The sequence below is a fragment of the Hyperolius riggenbachi genome, chromosome 10, assembly GCF_040937935.1.
Source record: "Hyperolius riggenbachi isolate aHypRig1 chromosome 10, aHypRig1.pri, whole genome shotgun sequence".
Lineage (NCBI taxonomy): Eukaryota > Metazoa > Chordata > Amphibia > Anura > Hyperoliidae > Hyperolius > Hyperolius riggenbachi.
In genome coordinates, this window is record NC_090655.1 from 131,701,168 (window position 1) to 131,719,860 (window position 18,693).

An 18,693-nucleotide genomic window follows, 5' to 3' on the forward strand; every position below is an offset into this window, starting at 1 on the left:
GGGGGGACAAACTAATTGTGCAGACTGCGCTCAATTGTGGTAACGCTGCGCATAAGAATGCACTTACAGGACGGATTCTTGATTTTATTGCATATAAAATGTATATACATATATACATTTATATGATATATAGGGATATATACATTTTATATGCAATAAAATCAAAAATCCGTCCTGTAAGTGCATTCTTATGCGCAGCGTTACCACAATTGAGCGCAGTCTGCACAATTAGTTTGTACCCCCTGTGTACCTTTATCCAGGAAGTAAGCCGACACACGCCTGGTGAGTGGTGGAACGCAGAGGGTGACGTCACTACTGGCGGATGAGGAGAGAGAAGAATGTAGCGTCCCCGCGCGAGTTTTGAGCTCAGCTGCGCTTCTGAGGGACTTTCTCCCCATACCCCGGAACGGATCGGATTGAAATAGAAGATTGCACCTTCCACGTTTGGGGTATTGTGTTTTCACCTAAAGAGAGGTACTGTCGTTAGATCCATACATGGGACTGACACTCCATTGTATCTCAGGGGAGTTGTGGTCATTTCCATAGTGCTTCTCCTGCATTGATGTTTTTAATGAGACTTGGCTCATTAGCCACAGTGGCTGTTTTCAGTAAGGTTTGGATCATATTGATCCAGTATTGAGCGCCAGGTGCTCTTGTTTTTTGTACATTTTCTCCTTTAGGGGCTTGAGGACTGGCCCTGAGTACACCTGGCTGCTCATTATCTACTAGTGCGCTACTGTTTCCCTTTTTTGCATTATTTCAAATTAACTGTTTACCTCCTACACTCCAAAAAATACCCACACAAAATTTGTAATTTTAAAAAATAAAATATAAATAGTTACCTAAGGGCCTGAACTTTTTTAATATGCATGTCAAGAGGGTATATTACTATTATTTTTTAAATTATAAGCTTGTAAATAGTGATAGACATAAAACTGAAAAAATGCACCTTTATTTCCAAATAAAATATTGGTGCCATAAATTGTGATAGGGACATAATTTAAATGGTGTAATAACCGGGTCAAATGGGCAAATAAAATACATGGGTTTTAATTATGGTAGCATGTATTGTTTTAAAGCTGTAATGGCCGAAAACTGAGAAATAATTTATTTCTTAACATTCCCGTTAAAATGCATTTAGAAAAAAACAATTCTTAGCAAAATGTACCACCCAAAGAAAGCCTAACGGGTTGCGGAAAAAACAAGGTACAGATCAATTCATTGTGATAAGTAGTGATAAAGTTATTGGTGAATGAATGGGAGGTGAAAATTGCTCGGACGCATAAGGTGAAAAATGACTGAAGACTGAAGTGGTTAATAAAAGTGTGAACTTCAATTTCATTCTAAGACTCCATATTTAGTTTTATTCATTCAATGTTTTCCTTTTATGATGCAAGTTCTCTTTTTGAATGAGCTCTCACCACAATAATATCTCTGATGAGATTTAATGAGAAGCCTAATGTCAGTGAATAAACAATTCACTTGTGAGGCAATTTAATACAATCTGCATGGCCTGAAAAGAGCACTTATTAATGTACTAAAGAGGAAAGGAGATAGATGGAGTTTGTTGCCATGCTACTGGACGAGAGGTATTGAGCAATGAATTTTTAATGTTGCTCATAGGCCCATTTAATAGCAAAGAGCATTTACAGGAAGCAATTGAAGTGAAAATCAGTAGGTAGCAAGTGAAAATCCAGTTTTATTCATTTATCTAATTTCCAAATATATTTCTGTGGCATGTATTCATTTGCAATGCAGGGGAAAAAAATCCAGATTTTTACTTTGTTGATGGTTTCCTTCCAGGCAGACAAGAAGGGCACTGCATACCGTAAACATTAACCACTTGCCGACCGAGCACTCATAACGCGCGTCGCCAAAGTGGTAGCTGCAAGACCAGCGACGCAGATCTGCGTCGCCGGCTGCAGGCTAATTAATCAGGAAACAGTCAATTCACGGTGGGGGGCTCCGTGAATAGCCTGCGGGCCGCCGATCGCGGCTCGCAGGCTAAATGTAAACACAAGCGGAAATAATCCGCTTTGTTTACATTTGTACAACGCTGCTAACAGTAGCAGCGTTGTACTAGATCAGCGATCCCCGGCCAATCAGTGGCCGGGGATCGCTGTCACATGACAGGCAGGAGACTGTTAGAGGTTGCACAGGACAGATCCGTTCCTGTGCAGCCTCCGATCTCCGGGGAAGGGAGGGAGGGAGGAGAGGAGGAATCCTGCGGTGGAGGGGGCTTTGAGGTGCCCCCCCCCCCCTGCCAGCCACACGCAGGCAGGAGCGATCAGACCCCCTCAGCACATCATCCCCCTAGTGGGGAAATAAGGGGGGCGATCTGGTCGCTCTGCCTGGTGTTTGATCTGTGCTGGGGGCTGTAGATCCCACCCAGCACAGATCAGCAAAATCAGCGCTGGTCCTTAAGGGGGGGGGGGTAAAGGCTGGGTCATCAAGTGGTTAAAATGCTTAATGTTTACCATAATATTCCCTCGCCCTGGAATCTTACAGGAATAGAGTCTGAAGAAGGCTTATTAGTCCAAAGCTCTTTTTCTTTTAGGCCCTTTTTACACTTGCATTGCAAGTGTGTGCTGCATTATCCCGTTTTACCGCAGGGTGACACAATGGCAATGCAAGTCAATGAGGCCTTGGACACTCAGCACATCATGTCGCGTAGCACTCAGAAGTTTCCGAATCGCCGCTGAGGCAATGCAAAATCAGCAGCGCATTACCGGATGACTTCTGCAGCGATGCTGTGGTGGTGGAAGTCATTGGAGCCAGTGGGCAAGGCGGGAATTTCATAGGCGGGAGCGTGGTGCGTCGCAGCGCATATGCATGGACAGACAGGAATCTCAGAGACGTACTTCCTGCCGCAGTTTAATACATTTTCCCTACTGCTTTCTTGCACATTTTCACAGAAATAAGAAGCACCCCAAATTGCTTATTTCTGCAGCTGTTTTTTGGTCCAACTTGTGTCACAAATCCATCACAGATTGTCAGGACCTGCACCTCCACAGATCACAAAGTGAGAACAAATCCATTGCAAAGCATTTACTATGTAGGTTGCATCTGACTTAAATACACTGGGAGTTTACAGACTTTGGACAATCTAAATCTAGCCGTTCCCAGGGCGGGTTCTAGACTTTTTGCTGTCTGAGGCAAACCTGTGAGTTGCCCCAGTACAGGTAGCTAGTATAGTTGTCCCAGTATAGGTAGTATAGTTGCCCCTAGTATAGGAAGTATATTTGCCCCAGTATAGGTAGTATAGTTGCCCCAGTATAGGTAGCTAGTATAGTTGCCCACAGCATAGAGAGTATAGTTGCCCCAGTATAGGTAGCTAGTATAGTTGCCTCCAGTATAGGTAGTATAGTTGCTCCAGTATAGGTAGCTAGTATAGTTGCACCAGTATAGGTAGTATAGTTGCCCGCAGTATAGGTAGATAGTATAGTTGTCCCAGAATAGGTAGTTTAGGTGCCCCAGTACAGGTAGCTAGTATAGTTGTCCCAGTATAGGTAGTTTAGTTGCCCCTAGTATAGGAAGTATATTTGCCCCCAGAATAGGTAGTTTAGTTGCCCAAGTACAAGTAGCTAGTATAGTTGTCCTAGTATAGGTAGTTTAGTTGCACCAGTATAGGTAGCTAGTATAGTTGCCCACAGTATAGGGAGTACAGTTGCCCCAGTATAGGTAGGTAGTATAGTTGCCCCCAGTATAGTTGCCCCAGTATAGGTGTATAGTTGCCCCAGTATAGGTAGTATAGTTGTTCCAGTATAGGTAGCTAGTATAGTTGCCCCAGTATAGGTAGTATAGTTGCCCCCAGTATAGGTAGTATAGTTGCCCCAGTACAGGTAGCTACTATAGTTGCCCCAGTATAGATAGTATAGTTGCCCCCAGTACAGGTAGTATAGTTGCCCCAGTATAGGTAGTATAGTTGCCCCAGATTTGGTAGAAGTATAGGTGCCCCCAGTATAGGTCATATAGTTGACCCAGTATAGGTAGCTAGTATAGGTTAGCCAGGTAGGTGGCCAGCGTGCGCCCCCTCCCTCCCCATGGCCGCCGCTCATCTCATCTTCTGAGCCGGCAGCTGCTTCCTCTAGGATAGTCACTGGCCCCCCTCACCTCCATCAGTGCGATCCATGGCTGTTGTGAAGAGAAAGCAGGACAGCAGTTCCCCTGGTAACAGCGATATACAGGGAGTAAGTACTTCCTGTATATGTGCCACTACAGGGAGCCGCTGTCCTGCTTCCTCATCACAGCACCCGCAGGTCTCGCTGATCTGAGGTCTTTGACAGAGCGGAGCGGAGCTGGGGACTATCCTAGAGGAAGCGGCCATCGGCTCAGAAGGTGAGACGAGCGGGGTGGCTGTGAGGGGGGAGGGAAGGGGAGGGTCGAATGCCACTCCAGCTCCCATGTCGCCTGATGAACTGGTTTCACCTAGCGTCATGGGCAACCCGCCCCTGGCTGTTCCTGATAATTTTGGGTTATAGTTTATGAGCAAGAGCAAGTGCTATACAGACACATAATACCCAGGTGAGTAATGTTTGCTGCTATTTAAAAGGGAAGGGGGAGGACAAGCAACAAAAAGAAAGTTTGGGACTCAAACTCAAAAGTCCTTTATAAAATAGTGAGTATGATAGTACAGTACACACACAACGTTTCAAGTAATCAGCCCTTTATCAAGTCTCTGTCTCAATGCTTTTTCACATTTATAGACCAAAGGCATTACATGAATGTAGGTTAAAAGAGGCATCTGCCCATCAAATGATTAAAAAAATGCACCCTCAGAAACCCCATTTCAGCTTATGACAGGTGATTCATTGCCTAACAAACAATCATTAGCAAAGAACTGCTGAAGTGTATTATAAAGCTGGCAAAAGACCACAAGCCAAGATGCACCTTGACTTTTGCATCTTGGCTTGTGCCCTTTGAAGCAACAAGTCACCATGGGCGTCCGCAGAAAATTTTCCAGGGGGGGGCAAAAAGTGGGGAGCAAAAAGCGGGGCGGCAAATCCGGGCTGGTGTTGTGTGGCGCGGAGCTACGTACGCGCGCCGCGCCGAAAAATGGGTGTGGTCATGAACCAGAATGTGGGTGTGGTCGTGGGTGGAGACAAGTTTACATGAACTAAGCAATGGTGGGACATTAGATTAGGACAGTGGTGGCGAACCTTTTGGAGGTCGAGTGTCCAAACTGCAAAGTCACTTTACTATCACAAAGTGCCAACAGCAATTTAAACTAAATACAAACGTTTTAACTCATACATGAACATTATGGAAAATTAAGTTGAAAATAAACTGTGAAGATAAACAATTTCATCCATCGTACTCCTGAAAAAAAATATTCATTTTTTTAGAACCTCCCAGTTTCATTTTCTGTTTTAAAAAGCGGAAAAAGTAGGTTTAATGCTATTGTCTCATATGATGATGATTCAGCTTTTTCCATAGTCTCGCAGTTAGCAATCATGTGACCCCCAACAAGACAAATTCAGCAATCATGAGGCCCCCCCCCCCCCCCCATCAAGACAAATTCAGCAATCATGAGGCCCCCAACATGACCAACTCAGCAATCATGAGGCCCCCAACAAGACAAATTCAGCAATCATGAGGCCCCCAACAAGACAAATTCAGCAATCATGAGGCCCCCAACAAGACAAATTCAGCAATCTTGAGGCCCCCAACAAATCATGAGGCCCCCAACAAGACAAAGTCAGTAAACATGAGGCCCGCAACAAGACAAATTCAGCAGTCATGAGGCACATAAATAGACAGCTTTTCACATAAATAGGCAGAATTCAGCAATCATGAGGCCCCCAACAAGACAAATTCAGCAATCTTGAGGCCCCCAACAAATCATGAGGCCCCCAACAAGACAAAGTCAGTAAACATGAGGCCCGCAACAAGACAAATTCAGCAGTCATGAGGCACATAAATAGACAGCTTTTCACATAAATAGGCAGAATGCCCCCTTAATATGTAGACACCTCTCACCTGGCAGCAGTTCCCCAAAATACACTCGATCTGACAGCAGTGGTTCCCCAAAAATAGGTAGCCCCAGGTCTATAGTTGTCCCCAGAATAGGTGGCCAGCGGTATAGATGTCCCCAGAACTGGTAGCCAGGGGTAGAGATGTCCCCAGAACAGGTAGCCAGGGGTATATGTGCCCAGTATATGTAGGCAGGGGTATATGTGCCCAGTATATGTAGGCAGGGGTATATGTGCCCAGTATATGTAGGCAGGGGTATATGTCCCCAGTATATGTAGGCAGGGGTATATGTCCCCAGTATATGTAGGCAGGGGTATATGTCCCCAGTATATGTAGCCAGGGGGATACGTCCCAGTATATGTAGCCAGGGGGATACGTCCCAGTATATGTAGGCAGGGGGTATATGTCCCAGTATATGTAGGCAGGGGGTAAATGTCCCAGTATATGTAGGCAGGGGGTATATGTCCCAGTATATGTAGGCAGGGGGTATATGTCCCAGTATATGTAGGCAGGGGGTATATGTCCCAGTATATGTAGCCAGGGGGATATGTCCCAGTATATGTAGGCAGGGGTATATGTCCCCAGAAAAAGTAGCCAGGGGTATATGTCCCCAGAAAAAGTAGCCAGGGGTATATGTCCCAGTATATGTAGGCAGGGGTATATGTCCCAGTATATGTAGGCAGGGGTATATGTCCCAGTATATGTAGGCAGGGGTATATGTCCCAGTATATGTAGGCAGGGGTATATGTCCCAGTATATGTAGGCAGGGGTATATGTCCCAGTATATGTGGGCAGGTGTATATGTCCCAGTATATGTAGGCAGGTGTATATATCCCAGTATATGTAGGCAGGTGTATATGTCCCAGTATATGTAGGCAGGGGTATATGTCCCAGTATATGTAGGCAGGTGTATATGTCCCAGTATATGTAGGCAGGGGTATATGTCCCAGTATATGTAGGCAGGGGGATATGTCCCCAGAAAAAGTGGCCATGTCTGTGTGCAGGAGGAGGGGAGCAGCGGAGAGAAGAGGGAGAGCTATGGGCACTCACCTTAGGGGGCTCTCCCTCCCTCCCTCGCTGTCCCCTCCGGAGTCCGGAATGAAGTGTGCAGCGGCTGGCAGGGGGCGGAACTTACCTCCTCTCGTCGCACGCGCCGGATGGATTAGCCGCTACTCTGGCCTGATCCAGACCAGAGTGCGGCACCAGAACTTCCGGCGCAGGAGCGAGAGGAGGTAAGTTCCGCCCGCTGCCAGCCGCTGCACAGTGCACACTTCATTCCGGAGGGGACAGCGAGGGAGAGAGAGCCCCCTAAGGTGAGGGAAGGGGGGAAGACGTCCGCCCTTCCCCACTGTGCCCATAGCTCTCTCTCTTCTCTGCGCTGTTCCCTCCTGCTGGCTGCACGGGCACGCGGCCAGGGGGGGGGGCAGCGGGCGGCCAGGCTCGGGCAGATGCCCGGTTTTGCCATATGTGCGGACGCCCATGCAAGTCACCCTTTTCCTACCAGCACTATACTAAATAATGTGAGCCTGTTGCTTGCCTGGGAATTCTCCATGTCACAATGGTACAATTTCCAGTGAATAATTATCAGAGCGATCGGATATTCAGAAAATAAACCTTGTTGATGTCCCAAATAGACAGAGAATGATTTTAATGGTGATTGTTCAACAACAATTTAGTCAATCAGTGAAAAAGAAGTACAGATTGGTTTGTGGTGGTGAAATAATTGATGTGTGACAATATGTTATTTCTGTTGTACCGTTAGTGGGCACCTATAGGCAAACAAAAAAAAATCTTAGTAAGAATGGTCCAATCCACACACAACTTCATATATCATGTAACTGGCCAATTCTTTGGTTGGTTTAAAAAATCTTGTGAAGAATTTTGCAGAATGCTAATGTACCAGACTACAACAGACCAAACTCTATACTTTTAACAACATGAATCGTTTCTTCAGCTGAAGAGAAGTTTATTAAATCAGGTCCATTATAATTATATAAGTGATCATTATAATCCATAATCACAGCAATCAAGAACCATTAATTGAATGGTGTAAAACTGAAAGTAGAGAATAGCTGGACCTTTAATTCCTAAGTGCTTGTTTACATTAGGGCAGGCTTTCTCAACCAGGGTTCCCTGGAACCTCAGGGTTCCTTGAGTACTCTACAGGCGTTCCATGGCATTTTCCCCCATCGTGGGAGAAGTTTAATAGAGCACATTATAATAGGGGGTGCTGTAAAAATAAGCGCTAAATTGTACTAAATGAGAGGTGCTGTAATAGGGCGTAGTGTAATAAACAGCCTCACCTACTTTTAAAGACTATGCCTCCTGCGAAAATAAATGCAGGGGTTCCTCGAAATCAAAGAAAATATTTGTAGGTGTTCCTTGAGATCCAAAAGTTATTTGCATAGTTCCTCCAGAGTACAAAGGTTGAGAAAGGCTGCATTAGGGACTATTTCGTTTTTGGTTTTTTTAGCGCTGGCGATTTTAAAAATTGCCTTAAAAGTGCTTGTGCAATGTTAGCTTATGTAAATGTTCTCACATTAACGATGACCTTTCTATCCAATCGCAAACACTGCTTCTGCACCATTTTCAGAGCGTTTGCGATTCAACAGAAATGATAGGGAAATCGCTAAGCACTTAAAAAAGCGATTTCCAGAGTGCTTTAATGAACAAATACATTGTATTTATTCATTTCCTGGACAAATAGTTCACTTCTACCCAAAAGTGCTTAGAAAATCGCTTTCAAAACTGCTCCATAAATTTCTCAGCGATTGCGCTGTGATGTGAACAAGGCCTTACAAGGGTTACAGTTGTGGATGTCTGTCTGTAAATCAATTGTTGCTATTGAAGTTCTGGCCTTATTCACATATTTTTTTATTTTTCCAGAACAAGCAAATGCATTAGAGCTGAGAGCTCATCTAAATCAATTGGTTCACTCACATCTATCTAATGAGTTATTCCATTAGTGGGAAAAAAACACCTTGGAACTGTATGCTTTTATCACACTCAGTTTGATTTTTTGTATCTAATGTATTATTAGCATTTGAGGGAAAATGCAAACATAAATACGACCAATGCCTGTCCGCACCACACACTTCTCACTCCCAAGCCCGACTGCAGGACTTCTCAAGGGCTACCCTCACTCTTTGAAACTCTCTCCCACCAGCCATCAGACTTGTCTTTTCCCCTCAAAATTCATACTCATGTTCGCCTATCCCCCAACATTTATACCCTAATACATTCTGCGGAGCATCTTCTCAACAGATGCACCTAATGTGTCCCTACCCCCATCCCGTAGATTGTAAGCCTCTGGCAGGGACACCCCCTCCTTTGTGTTTTCAGCTTGATCATGCACCCTCATTTTTCACCGACTAAAATGGACTTAAACTCTAGTTACAAGAGACTTCCGAGGTGACAAATTAAATCTAGCTTTACTTACCAGGGACTTCTTCCAGTCCCTAGAAATCATTTGTTTCCCTCATTGCAGCTATGGTCTTCTCCTGGGTTCTGCTGGCAGCCTCTGAAGACATTTTCTGCGCAAGTGCAGTATGCTCCCGGTAACGCGCATGCAGGGGCAAACGCAGGATTTTTAAGGGGGGGATTCCTGAAAGTTCCAGAAGCACTTATGTCCCCGAGTGCTTCCGAAGACAGGTGGCTCCATACTGCCCATGCACAAAAGTGCGCTGGCGTATTACGGAGCTGCCTATCTTTGGAAGCACTCAAGGACACGAGTGTTTCTGAGGGCTTATGGAAGCAGCAAATTTGTACGGGGTACAGCGCTGGAACAACTCCTTGAGAGAGAAACGGGCGATAGACTTAGTTTGGACAATTCAATGGAATATGCCTCATAGTGTCACATAGCGCAAGCGATAGCCATATGATGCAGGGATATATGCATCTGTGGAAGATGTTGGTGCTATATAAATACTAAATAATAACATTAGCATCTGTAAATAACCTACATACCAATTCAGAGGATAGAAACAAATTTCAAGTCTCACAAACCAATTCCAGTAGAAGGGTACATATATTGTCAATATATAGATCAGTACATCAGTTCCAAGGCTTTAAAAGTGACAAAAGAATTTGGCACCAAAAGACCTGTTCCTCTGTAAGAGGAACAGCTAGTACCCAGTTTTTACAAAACGTTCAAAGTGATACAAAGGGCTCATTCACACTAGGCAGTTGTGCTGGGCCTTTTAACACCTTACTTTACAACACAGCATAGAAAGCAAACATATCTCCACATATAATGTTCATATCAGAAGACACACTTTTTGTCACAAAGGTGCAATTCATGGCAGCAAGGACACATCCAGCCACCACTAGGGAGAGGGGGAAAACAAGGATGAAAGAGGGAGAGAGGAGGAGTGGAGAGACTGAGATAGAGCAGAGAGCGTATATGTATTGCAGTCCCACATCACACAGAGGCTACTTGCCTGTAATGTGTCTCCTGTCCCTGCCAGCCTTTCACACAAGCTGCAGGCAGCCCTCCTGAAGTTTAGGGACTGTCAAAAACTTCTCAACCTGAGAAATACCTTATGTAGCTGTCCACATGCAGTCTTTACAATGGTGAGAGAACTGAGTTTTTCCAATAGACCCGGCAGGAGGCAAGCCTCTGTATATTTACCAGCTTGCCCGCATCAGCGATTTCAGGGAATTTTTTTTTAAGGTACAGGAGTCTCAAGGGGGTATTCCAGACATCGGTAACCCCTGGCTGAATGCGCCAGCGGCGCATGCACAGAATGCGCTGAAACATTGGGAATTGGCGATCCTTCAGTGGGATCCAGGAGAAGAATGAAGCTCGGACGAGAGACACAAATGACCTCTGGGGACTAGAAGAAACCCCAGGTAAGTAAAGCTAGATTTCATTCATTGCCTCGGAAGTCCTTTAACTCCATCACATGATCTTGTTGTTCTGAGCCCCTTGTATGCCCTAACTTGTATGTCAACCCTAATTCTGTATTGTGCAGTGCTGTGTAATATGTTGGTGCTTTATAAATGCAATAAATAATAATAAAATACATTACTATTGTAATAAGCATGAATGAGACGTCACTTGTGCACTATCATAATGGGCATACCGAAACCCCAGAGGAGTGTTAGCAGCCACCAGTTATAAAACACAAGAACTGCAAACATACACCTCCAGAAGAAGGGTAAGCATTCTGAAAAATGCAACAGATTGTCAATAAACAAACTGACAAACACCAGCCACTCCCAGGAGTTAAATGGTAAAGCTGCCCTTCAAAATTGCACAGTTAGGCAATAGGCAAGACTAAAAAGTTATGTTTATGATTAGTGGAGGGTTTAGTTAATCTGAGGTTACCATTAGTAGTAGGCTTATTTGGCATAACGTTCTGCTTATACCTGTTATCAGCTCTGTGCAGAAAATACCAAAACATAACACTTATCAATAAACAGCAGCACATTTACTGGTCTCTAGTCCACAGGTACCACACCAGTCATTAACCCTTTCTGATCCTGTGTAAAATAGATCAGTGTGTTCCTCAGCTGCTGATGTTGGACTATGTCACTGGCCGCTGTCAGATCTAATCAGACATTGCGAAAGGCCATTCAGATCAAAATGTGTGACTAAGTCCAACACTTTGTTCTTCCTCAGCACCATTCTTCAGCATGTAACAGCATATTATTCCAGTGTGCATGAAAAGTGGGGTGAAGCTAGGGCGCCAGCCCCATTCTCCCTGCTGATGGCCAGTGCACACTAGTGCAAGGAAATAGAGACCCCACTGGCTTCCCCTGGCACAGATTGCCGAGATTACTCACGTGTTCCTTTGTCTGTGTGGGTGCTTCGTCTCTCTGAGCACCTGGGGATGTGTTCCTTTGTCTGTGTGGGTGCTTCATCTCTCTGAGCACCTGGGGATGTGTTCCTTTGTCTGTGTGGGTGTTTCATCTCTCTGAGCACCTGGGGATGTGTTCCTTTGTCTGTGTGGGTGCTTCATCTCTCTGAGCACCTGGGGATGTGTTCCTTTGTCTGTGTGGGTGCTTCGTCTCTCTGAGCACCTGGGGATGTGTTCCTTTGTCTGTGTGGGTGCTTAGTCACTCTGAGCACCTGGGGATGTGTTCCTTTGTCTGTGTAGGTGCTTCATCTCTCTGAGCACCTGGGGATGTGTTCCTTTGTCTGTGTAGGTGTTTCATCTCTCTGAGCACCTGGGGATGTATTCCTTTGTCTGTGTGGGTGCTTCATCTCTCTGAGCACCTGGGGATGTATTCCTTTGTCTGTGTGGGTGCTTCATCTCTCTCTGAGCACCTGGAGATGTGTTCCTTTGTCTGTGTAGGTGCTTCATCTCTCTGAGCACCTGGGGATGCATTCCTTTGTCTGTGTGGGTGCTTCATCTCTTTGAGCACCTGGGGATGTTTTCCTGTGTCTGTGTGGGTGCTTCATCTCTCTGAGCACCTGGGGAAGTGTTCCTTTGTCTGTGTAGGTGCTTCATCTCTCTGAGCACCTGGGGATGTATTCCGTTGTCTGTGTGGGTGCTTCATCTCTCTGAGCACCTGGGGATGTGTTCCTGTGTCTGTGTGGGTTCTTCATCTCTCTGAGCACCTGAGGATGTGTTCCTTTGTCTGTGTGGGTATTATGACCCAGCATAGGAGGGCTAACTCAAGACTTTGCTGCCTATCTACACCATAAGTAGAAGGGACGCTCTTTTAAGGATGGGGAGGTGCACATCTATGGAACGGGATGAAAAATTGCTCATTAGTGTTAAAAGAGGTAATTTATGTCAAACTGGAAGATCATCCCCAAACAGGGAGTGGTCCTTCAACACTACATACCTTTAGCAATTTAACCTATAACACCTTCACAATAAGTGGCCATTAATGGTACACTCCTGCGGCTGATCGATCGTTTCTGATCGCCGTGGTAATAAATCAGAAACAATCATTTGTGCCAGTTAGCAGCAGAATTCCAGCTAACCAATCCAAATGGATCAATGGGATTGAGCCAAAATCGGATGGATCCTGTTGATTTGTTCAGCTTGATGAGCAGGAATTTGGTCGTTAATGGGCACAACCTATCATTTCCAATTGATTACCACAGTGATTAATTGCAAACAATTGATCAGCCATGGGATTGTACCATTAAATTGCCACCTTTAATTAGATACAGTTATAGTGTATTTGTTGACTTGATTGAGGGGATCATCTGTACATATAAGTGTCAGGGAATTTCCCTCTCTGTGCTAGAGCTAAAGAATCTTCCTAGTAACTACATGTCTTCTAAAACACAAGAAGATGTACACGGCACAAGTTACCATAGTTTTTGTTTGGCTAGGTCATAACTTGAAGAGTCTACATGGAAACACCATCACACTGTACTTTACCTGGCATTTCTTCGGTCATGGTCATTAAGTGCCAGCTGAAACACATATTCTCGCAAATATGTCTGAAGCTCTTGATAAGTTCCAACCATCTGATTGAATGTGCTGGTTAGGATAAAAAGAAATAAGAATAAATAATAGTGTATTAAGAGTACATTGTAGGAAAGCTTAAGGTAGCCATAAATCTAGCGATTTGGCTGTGCGATCGACCATTCAATTGGATCATTTTATAGAAACGAGAGGGAATCGCGTGTGTTCCAGAATTCCCAATCGATGAAAAGTGGTTGATATCTGATATCTGCCGAATCGACCAGCTTACTCGATCAAGCAGGATGCAAGATATCGGTTGATCGCACAGAAATCGGCTACTGTTCACATATCATTAGATCAATTTTTGCCTTCAGAGCATGGAGACACAACATTGGTTAGATAAATTAGTGAAGGTGAATCGCATAGGAATTGCTCGTAGTGTGTGGGTCACTGGTCGACTTTCCATCAACTATACTGAAGTCGGTTCCCCAATAAAGTTGATTGCTTTGTTGATTGAATCAGAATCGCTAACTGTATGGCTACCTTACATTTGCAAAATTAAAAGGTTCATATCTCCCTCACAATTGCACTTTCACATCCAGCAAGTCTCTGATTTATTAACTATAGATAGTCAATAGGCAAATAATTCTGGCTTGCGTTCACATATAATGCAAATTGTATACAGCTTGAAACTGGACTAATCAAATGCATTGGAAATGATTTTGATTGGCCCAATTCCAAACCGCATACAAATAGCATTATATTTGCATGTACTGTAAGCCAGAATTATTTGCATCTCATTGACCTCCTCTAGTCTTAACCCAATGCAGCTTCTTCCATGATCTTTCAGGGAGCCCCTCTAGAATGTGTAATCCCTTTCACATTTCAATGGTCCACTGTCAATGGATGACCAGCTGCAACTTAGAGTTTGCTGCACTGACTTATGAAGAAGTTCTTTGCATTAGAGCCTACAGTATACGTGCTTTGAGGGGATTCTAGATGCAGAGATTACCTAAATAGATAGGTGATTTAGTCATCTGAAATTACATTTTGCTGTACAGAAATGTTTGCTGAGTTTCCTGCCAGTTGATTTTAAATAAAAACTTACTTAGCCGTGTTTTAAACCATCGTGCAGCCCCCCCCCCCCCAAAAAAAAAAATAAATGAAATAAGTAAAAATGGTCTTCAAGTGGTAAGCCTTACAGATACCTGTTCCTGTTGCATGTATGGATGTGACCCAGAGGTCTTGAGTCTCCTACAGCCTAAACAATATCATCCATTAAAAACAACAACCTTTAACAATAAAATACACACCCTAGAAATCTTTTACATTAAAAATAGTCATAGTCCAAATATATGTCCCACATATACATTGTACAAAGCCGACACAATGTTTGATGACACTCTTGCCACCTCCTCAGAGATGTAAGATGAGTTGGATCTGTTTAAAAAACATTGCACCCACAAGTGCAAACAATTTTAGTACATGTTAGTTAAACCAATCTTTTATCCAATTTGAAACACCCGAATACTCCCAAACACCAGACTTCAGCATCATTTCAGTACCAGAAAAGCAGACAGGGTCAATGGGAGCTTAATTACTTGTGCTTCACGGTGCATATTACGTGACTCCAATGCTTCCTCCTTCCAAAGCCAGAAGGAGGAAGTATCAGAGTCACGTAAAACCAAATAAGTGAACTCCCCCCGACCCTGTCCATTTGTTTGGTACTGAAATGGTGCTGAAGTGTCGTGTTCGGGAGTATTTGGATGTTCCAAATTTGATATCCCAACACTATACAGGGACCCCCTGATGTAATTGACAAGGATGTTCAGGATCTGCCCTGGTAAACCACTAACAAGTGATATTATTATTCTATTTTTGTCATCACCACAATATAACGTCCCTTTAGCATTTCCCCTCCCCTCTCTGCAAAACAGCATATCTGTATACGGATTGTTTACCTGAAACCAACACTAATGATTGTTTTGTGCGATATTTATTAGAAATGTGGGAGTAACATTACTATGCAGTCTTCAGACTGGAGGGAGTTCTAGGTGTTGACTGTAAATTAAATATATTCATAAGTCTTCATTTATGTTTACCAGAGTAAAAAGTTATGTTTTATTAATCTTTGTATAAAACATATCTAAATGTATAACCATGGGGAAAAAAAATCACTCATCGTGATGCTTTATCTCTAACCCTACCTTAGCTTAGGGAGGCAAGCGCCACATACAGTGGCAGGTAGAATTGCCTGCAGTTTACATAAGCAGCATAAATTAAATGGAATCAGTGTTATGTTGTCATTAGTAGACAATATGAAACACTTACTCTCTGTCAACCACAAGGCACTGCGTGTCATCCTCATCAGCTATGATGTTGGCGGAGCGGACATCCTCACTTGAAAAGAAGACAAGAGTGAGAAATCAGCATTGGACATTTCATTAGCTATGTTTCACGTCTTTCAGTCATCCTATTATTGATCAAATGAGAGCACTGCACTGGGGAGAATTTCATTTGCTAGCAGCATGTACTCACTGCTAATAAAATTCTAATTGCATAACATTGTGTATGCAATTGGTTTCACACTCATGAATGTTAACTCTTATGAACCTCCTTTGCCACTGCATTGCTTAATCTAATGACTAATATTCTACACAGGATTTAAAAAACCCATGCCTCTCAAACTGTACACTACAGGTCTCAGCATGCCCCCTAGGGATGGTTGGAATTGCCAATTTCTGATTCCATGTAAATTATGATTACCGAAAATGCATTACCAATTTCCGTCTAAAGTCTTTTTTTGTCATTTTGTTCATAAAGTTAGTTAATCATAATACTTCTACGTATTGGTCCAATCAGAGAATGTGGTGATTTACCACAGAAATCGAAAAACCACAGAAATTTCAGGCCAATCAGAAGACTGGAAAATACTTGGTAGTACCTGATTGGTCTAAAATTACCGCGGTAATCCAATTTCTGATGAAAAATTCTGCATTCTCTGATTGGTCCAATGCTTCCAAGTTCTGTGATTGGCCTACAATTACCGTAATAAGGTATTTCCGCAGAAATTGGATTTTCAAAATTTGATTTTTGATCACCGATGTGGAAAGCCCATTTCCGTTCGGAAATGCGGAAATTTAAATTCCCTGGAATTTGGAAGATTATCCCTAATGCCCCTTACTTTATCATAAACCAAAGATTCTATTGTCTAATTTATTCAGTCCTAAAGCATACTGCACAAACCACTGTGTTAATGAAGGCATAACTAGTGATTCAAAGAAATTGCCTACACCAAATAACGAAACATTCTAAGAAGCATGGAATTTGATAAGCAGGAAAAATACATAAACAATAGTTATTTTTGGTCTGGTTCTGATAGGAAACTGAAAAAAATGTTCAAAAGTTGCGGAATCTGAGAAAGGTGTTCATGTTCTGTACATGAAAAAAAGTGCAGGCAAACTACAAACTCATGTTTGAAATGATGGGATGGTGTGCAAGATGTAAACATAAACACAATGCGATGATTTGCACATCGTGTAAACATTACATTTCGTTTAAACCACATGAAGACAACAGCTTGATATTTAAACTGAGAAATTATTTTGTTTTATTAAAAATACATTTTCAATTTGAAGTGAGCAAAGATTTTAAAAAGTCTGGACAGGAGCAAAAGGCAGAAAATGTGTCTAATCTAAACAATAGTGCAACAATTTAATAATGTAGTACCTCAATGAAAAACACCAAAAAGTGTTATCCACAATACAGGGTACCACTAAAATTTCAGAGAATCCACAGATATCTCTGTACTTAAAGGAGTTATCAGGCAAAAAAAAAAAAAAAAGAGTTTTACTTACCTGGGGCTTCTCTCAGCCCCATGCAGCCATCCTGTGCTCTCATAGTCACTCACTGCTGCTCCGGTCCCCCTCCGCCAGCTAGTTTTGTTTTTGCTGACCTCTGGGTCGGCGGGCCGCATTGCATACATTTTTACGCATTCCCGCTGGTGCAGGAACATTACCACATACATTTTTACGCGTCAGTGGTTTAATGCATAAATTGGTACGCATTGAACCACCGACGTGTAAAAATTGATGTGTTATTGTTCCTGCACCAGCGAGAATGCGTAAAAATGTATGCAATGCGGCCCGCCGACCCAGAGGTCGGCAAAAACAAAACTAGATGTCGGCAGGGGACTGGAGCAGCAGTGAGTGACTACAAGGGCACAGGATGGCTGCCCCAGGTAAGTGAAACTTATTTTTTTTTTTTTGCCTGATAATTCCTTTAAGGGACAAGGAAGGAAGAAAGCACGGTATTGGCTGGCTGTGAACTAGTATGTGAAACTAGATTAAAAACAGACATGATTTTGTCATGGAAATCACGGCATGGGCTTAGGATTACTTTAAAAAATGACTGTGTATTTTTAATGTCATGATTTTGTCAAATTTAAAGTTGCTAAAAACTTACTATACGCGCTGAACCATTAAACTATCAGGTTTTTACATGTTAAATGACTTGTGAACGCCTGCCAAGACGAACCTCCAACCCGCCGCAATGTCGGGGACTCCCTGTACTGTGTCCATGCAGAGGAGGACACAGGGGGACAAACAGAGGACACAGGGGGACACAAAGAGGCATGGAGAAGGACACAAGAGAGACACAAAAGGGCATAGAGGAGGACACAAGGAGGACACATGGGGGACACAAAGGCGACATAGAAGGACACAAGAGGTACAAGGGGGCATGAGGTACAAAGGGGGCATAATCCACAAGATGCCCCTTCACCATGGATGCACCAGGTTTAGTATATATTTCCCCGCCCCCTGGTTTTTGTCCTCTAAATCTAGTTGCATCTTATGATCAGGAGCGCCTTATAGTCCGAAAAATACAGTAAGTATTGATGCATCTTACTATTTAAAAAGATATGCAAAAAGTGAGATAATTCAAAGTTGACATCTCTCCGCATCTATGATGTTCTGGCACGGTAACTTGCATTGCATTATTTAATCAACAGTTCATAAATGTGCACAGAATTTGCAATCTTAACTGTGCATGTTACAACTTGTGAGAAACAGTACACCGTTTCCTAAGTATTCTTTTGCAGGGTGAGTCAGGAAGGCATAGAAATGAACCTGGTTCCTGTTGGAGCTATGGGAATAGTATTGTTTTTGCACAATTAATTTAATTAATGTGCTACTGTTACTTTATTGATGTCAAACAATTGTTTGGAAAGTCATATTTATTTTATCTCAATACAGCTTTTTTCCATTTGCTTCCTGCTAGCCGATGCACATAACAGACACTGTCCCTCGATGAGGAAGCAATAACTGGTTGGTTGCCATAGTTACCTGTT

General features: G+C 43.2%; 1 protein-coding gene across 11 annotated transcripts in view; it reads right to left on the reverse strand.

The window, feature by feature from the left end:
- LOC137536102 (cGMP-dependent protein kinase 2-like) overlaps positions 1-18,693 on the reverse strand; it is an 843,621-nt gene that overhangs the window by 92,695 nt on the left and 732,233 nt on the right. For all 11 annotated transcript variants that reach the window (XM_068258139.1, XM_068258141.1, XM_068258140.1 and 8 more), the window contains 2 exons: positions 15,675-15,743; positions 13,317-13,418 (listed from right to left, as the gene is read on the reverse strand). In XM_068258139.1, the coding sequence (XP_068114240.1) occupies positions 13,317-13,418; positions 15,675-15,743 (171 nt within the window). The remainder of the gene's footprint in view (positions 1-13,316; positions 13,419-15,674; positions 15,744-18,693) is intronic.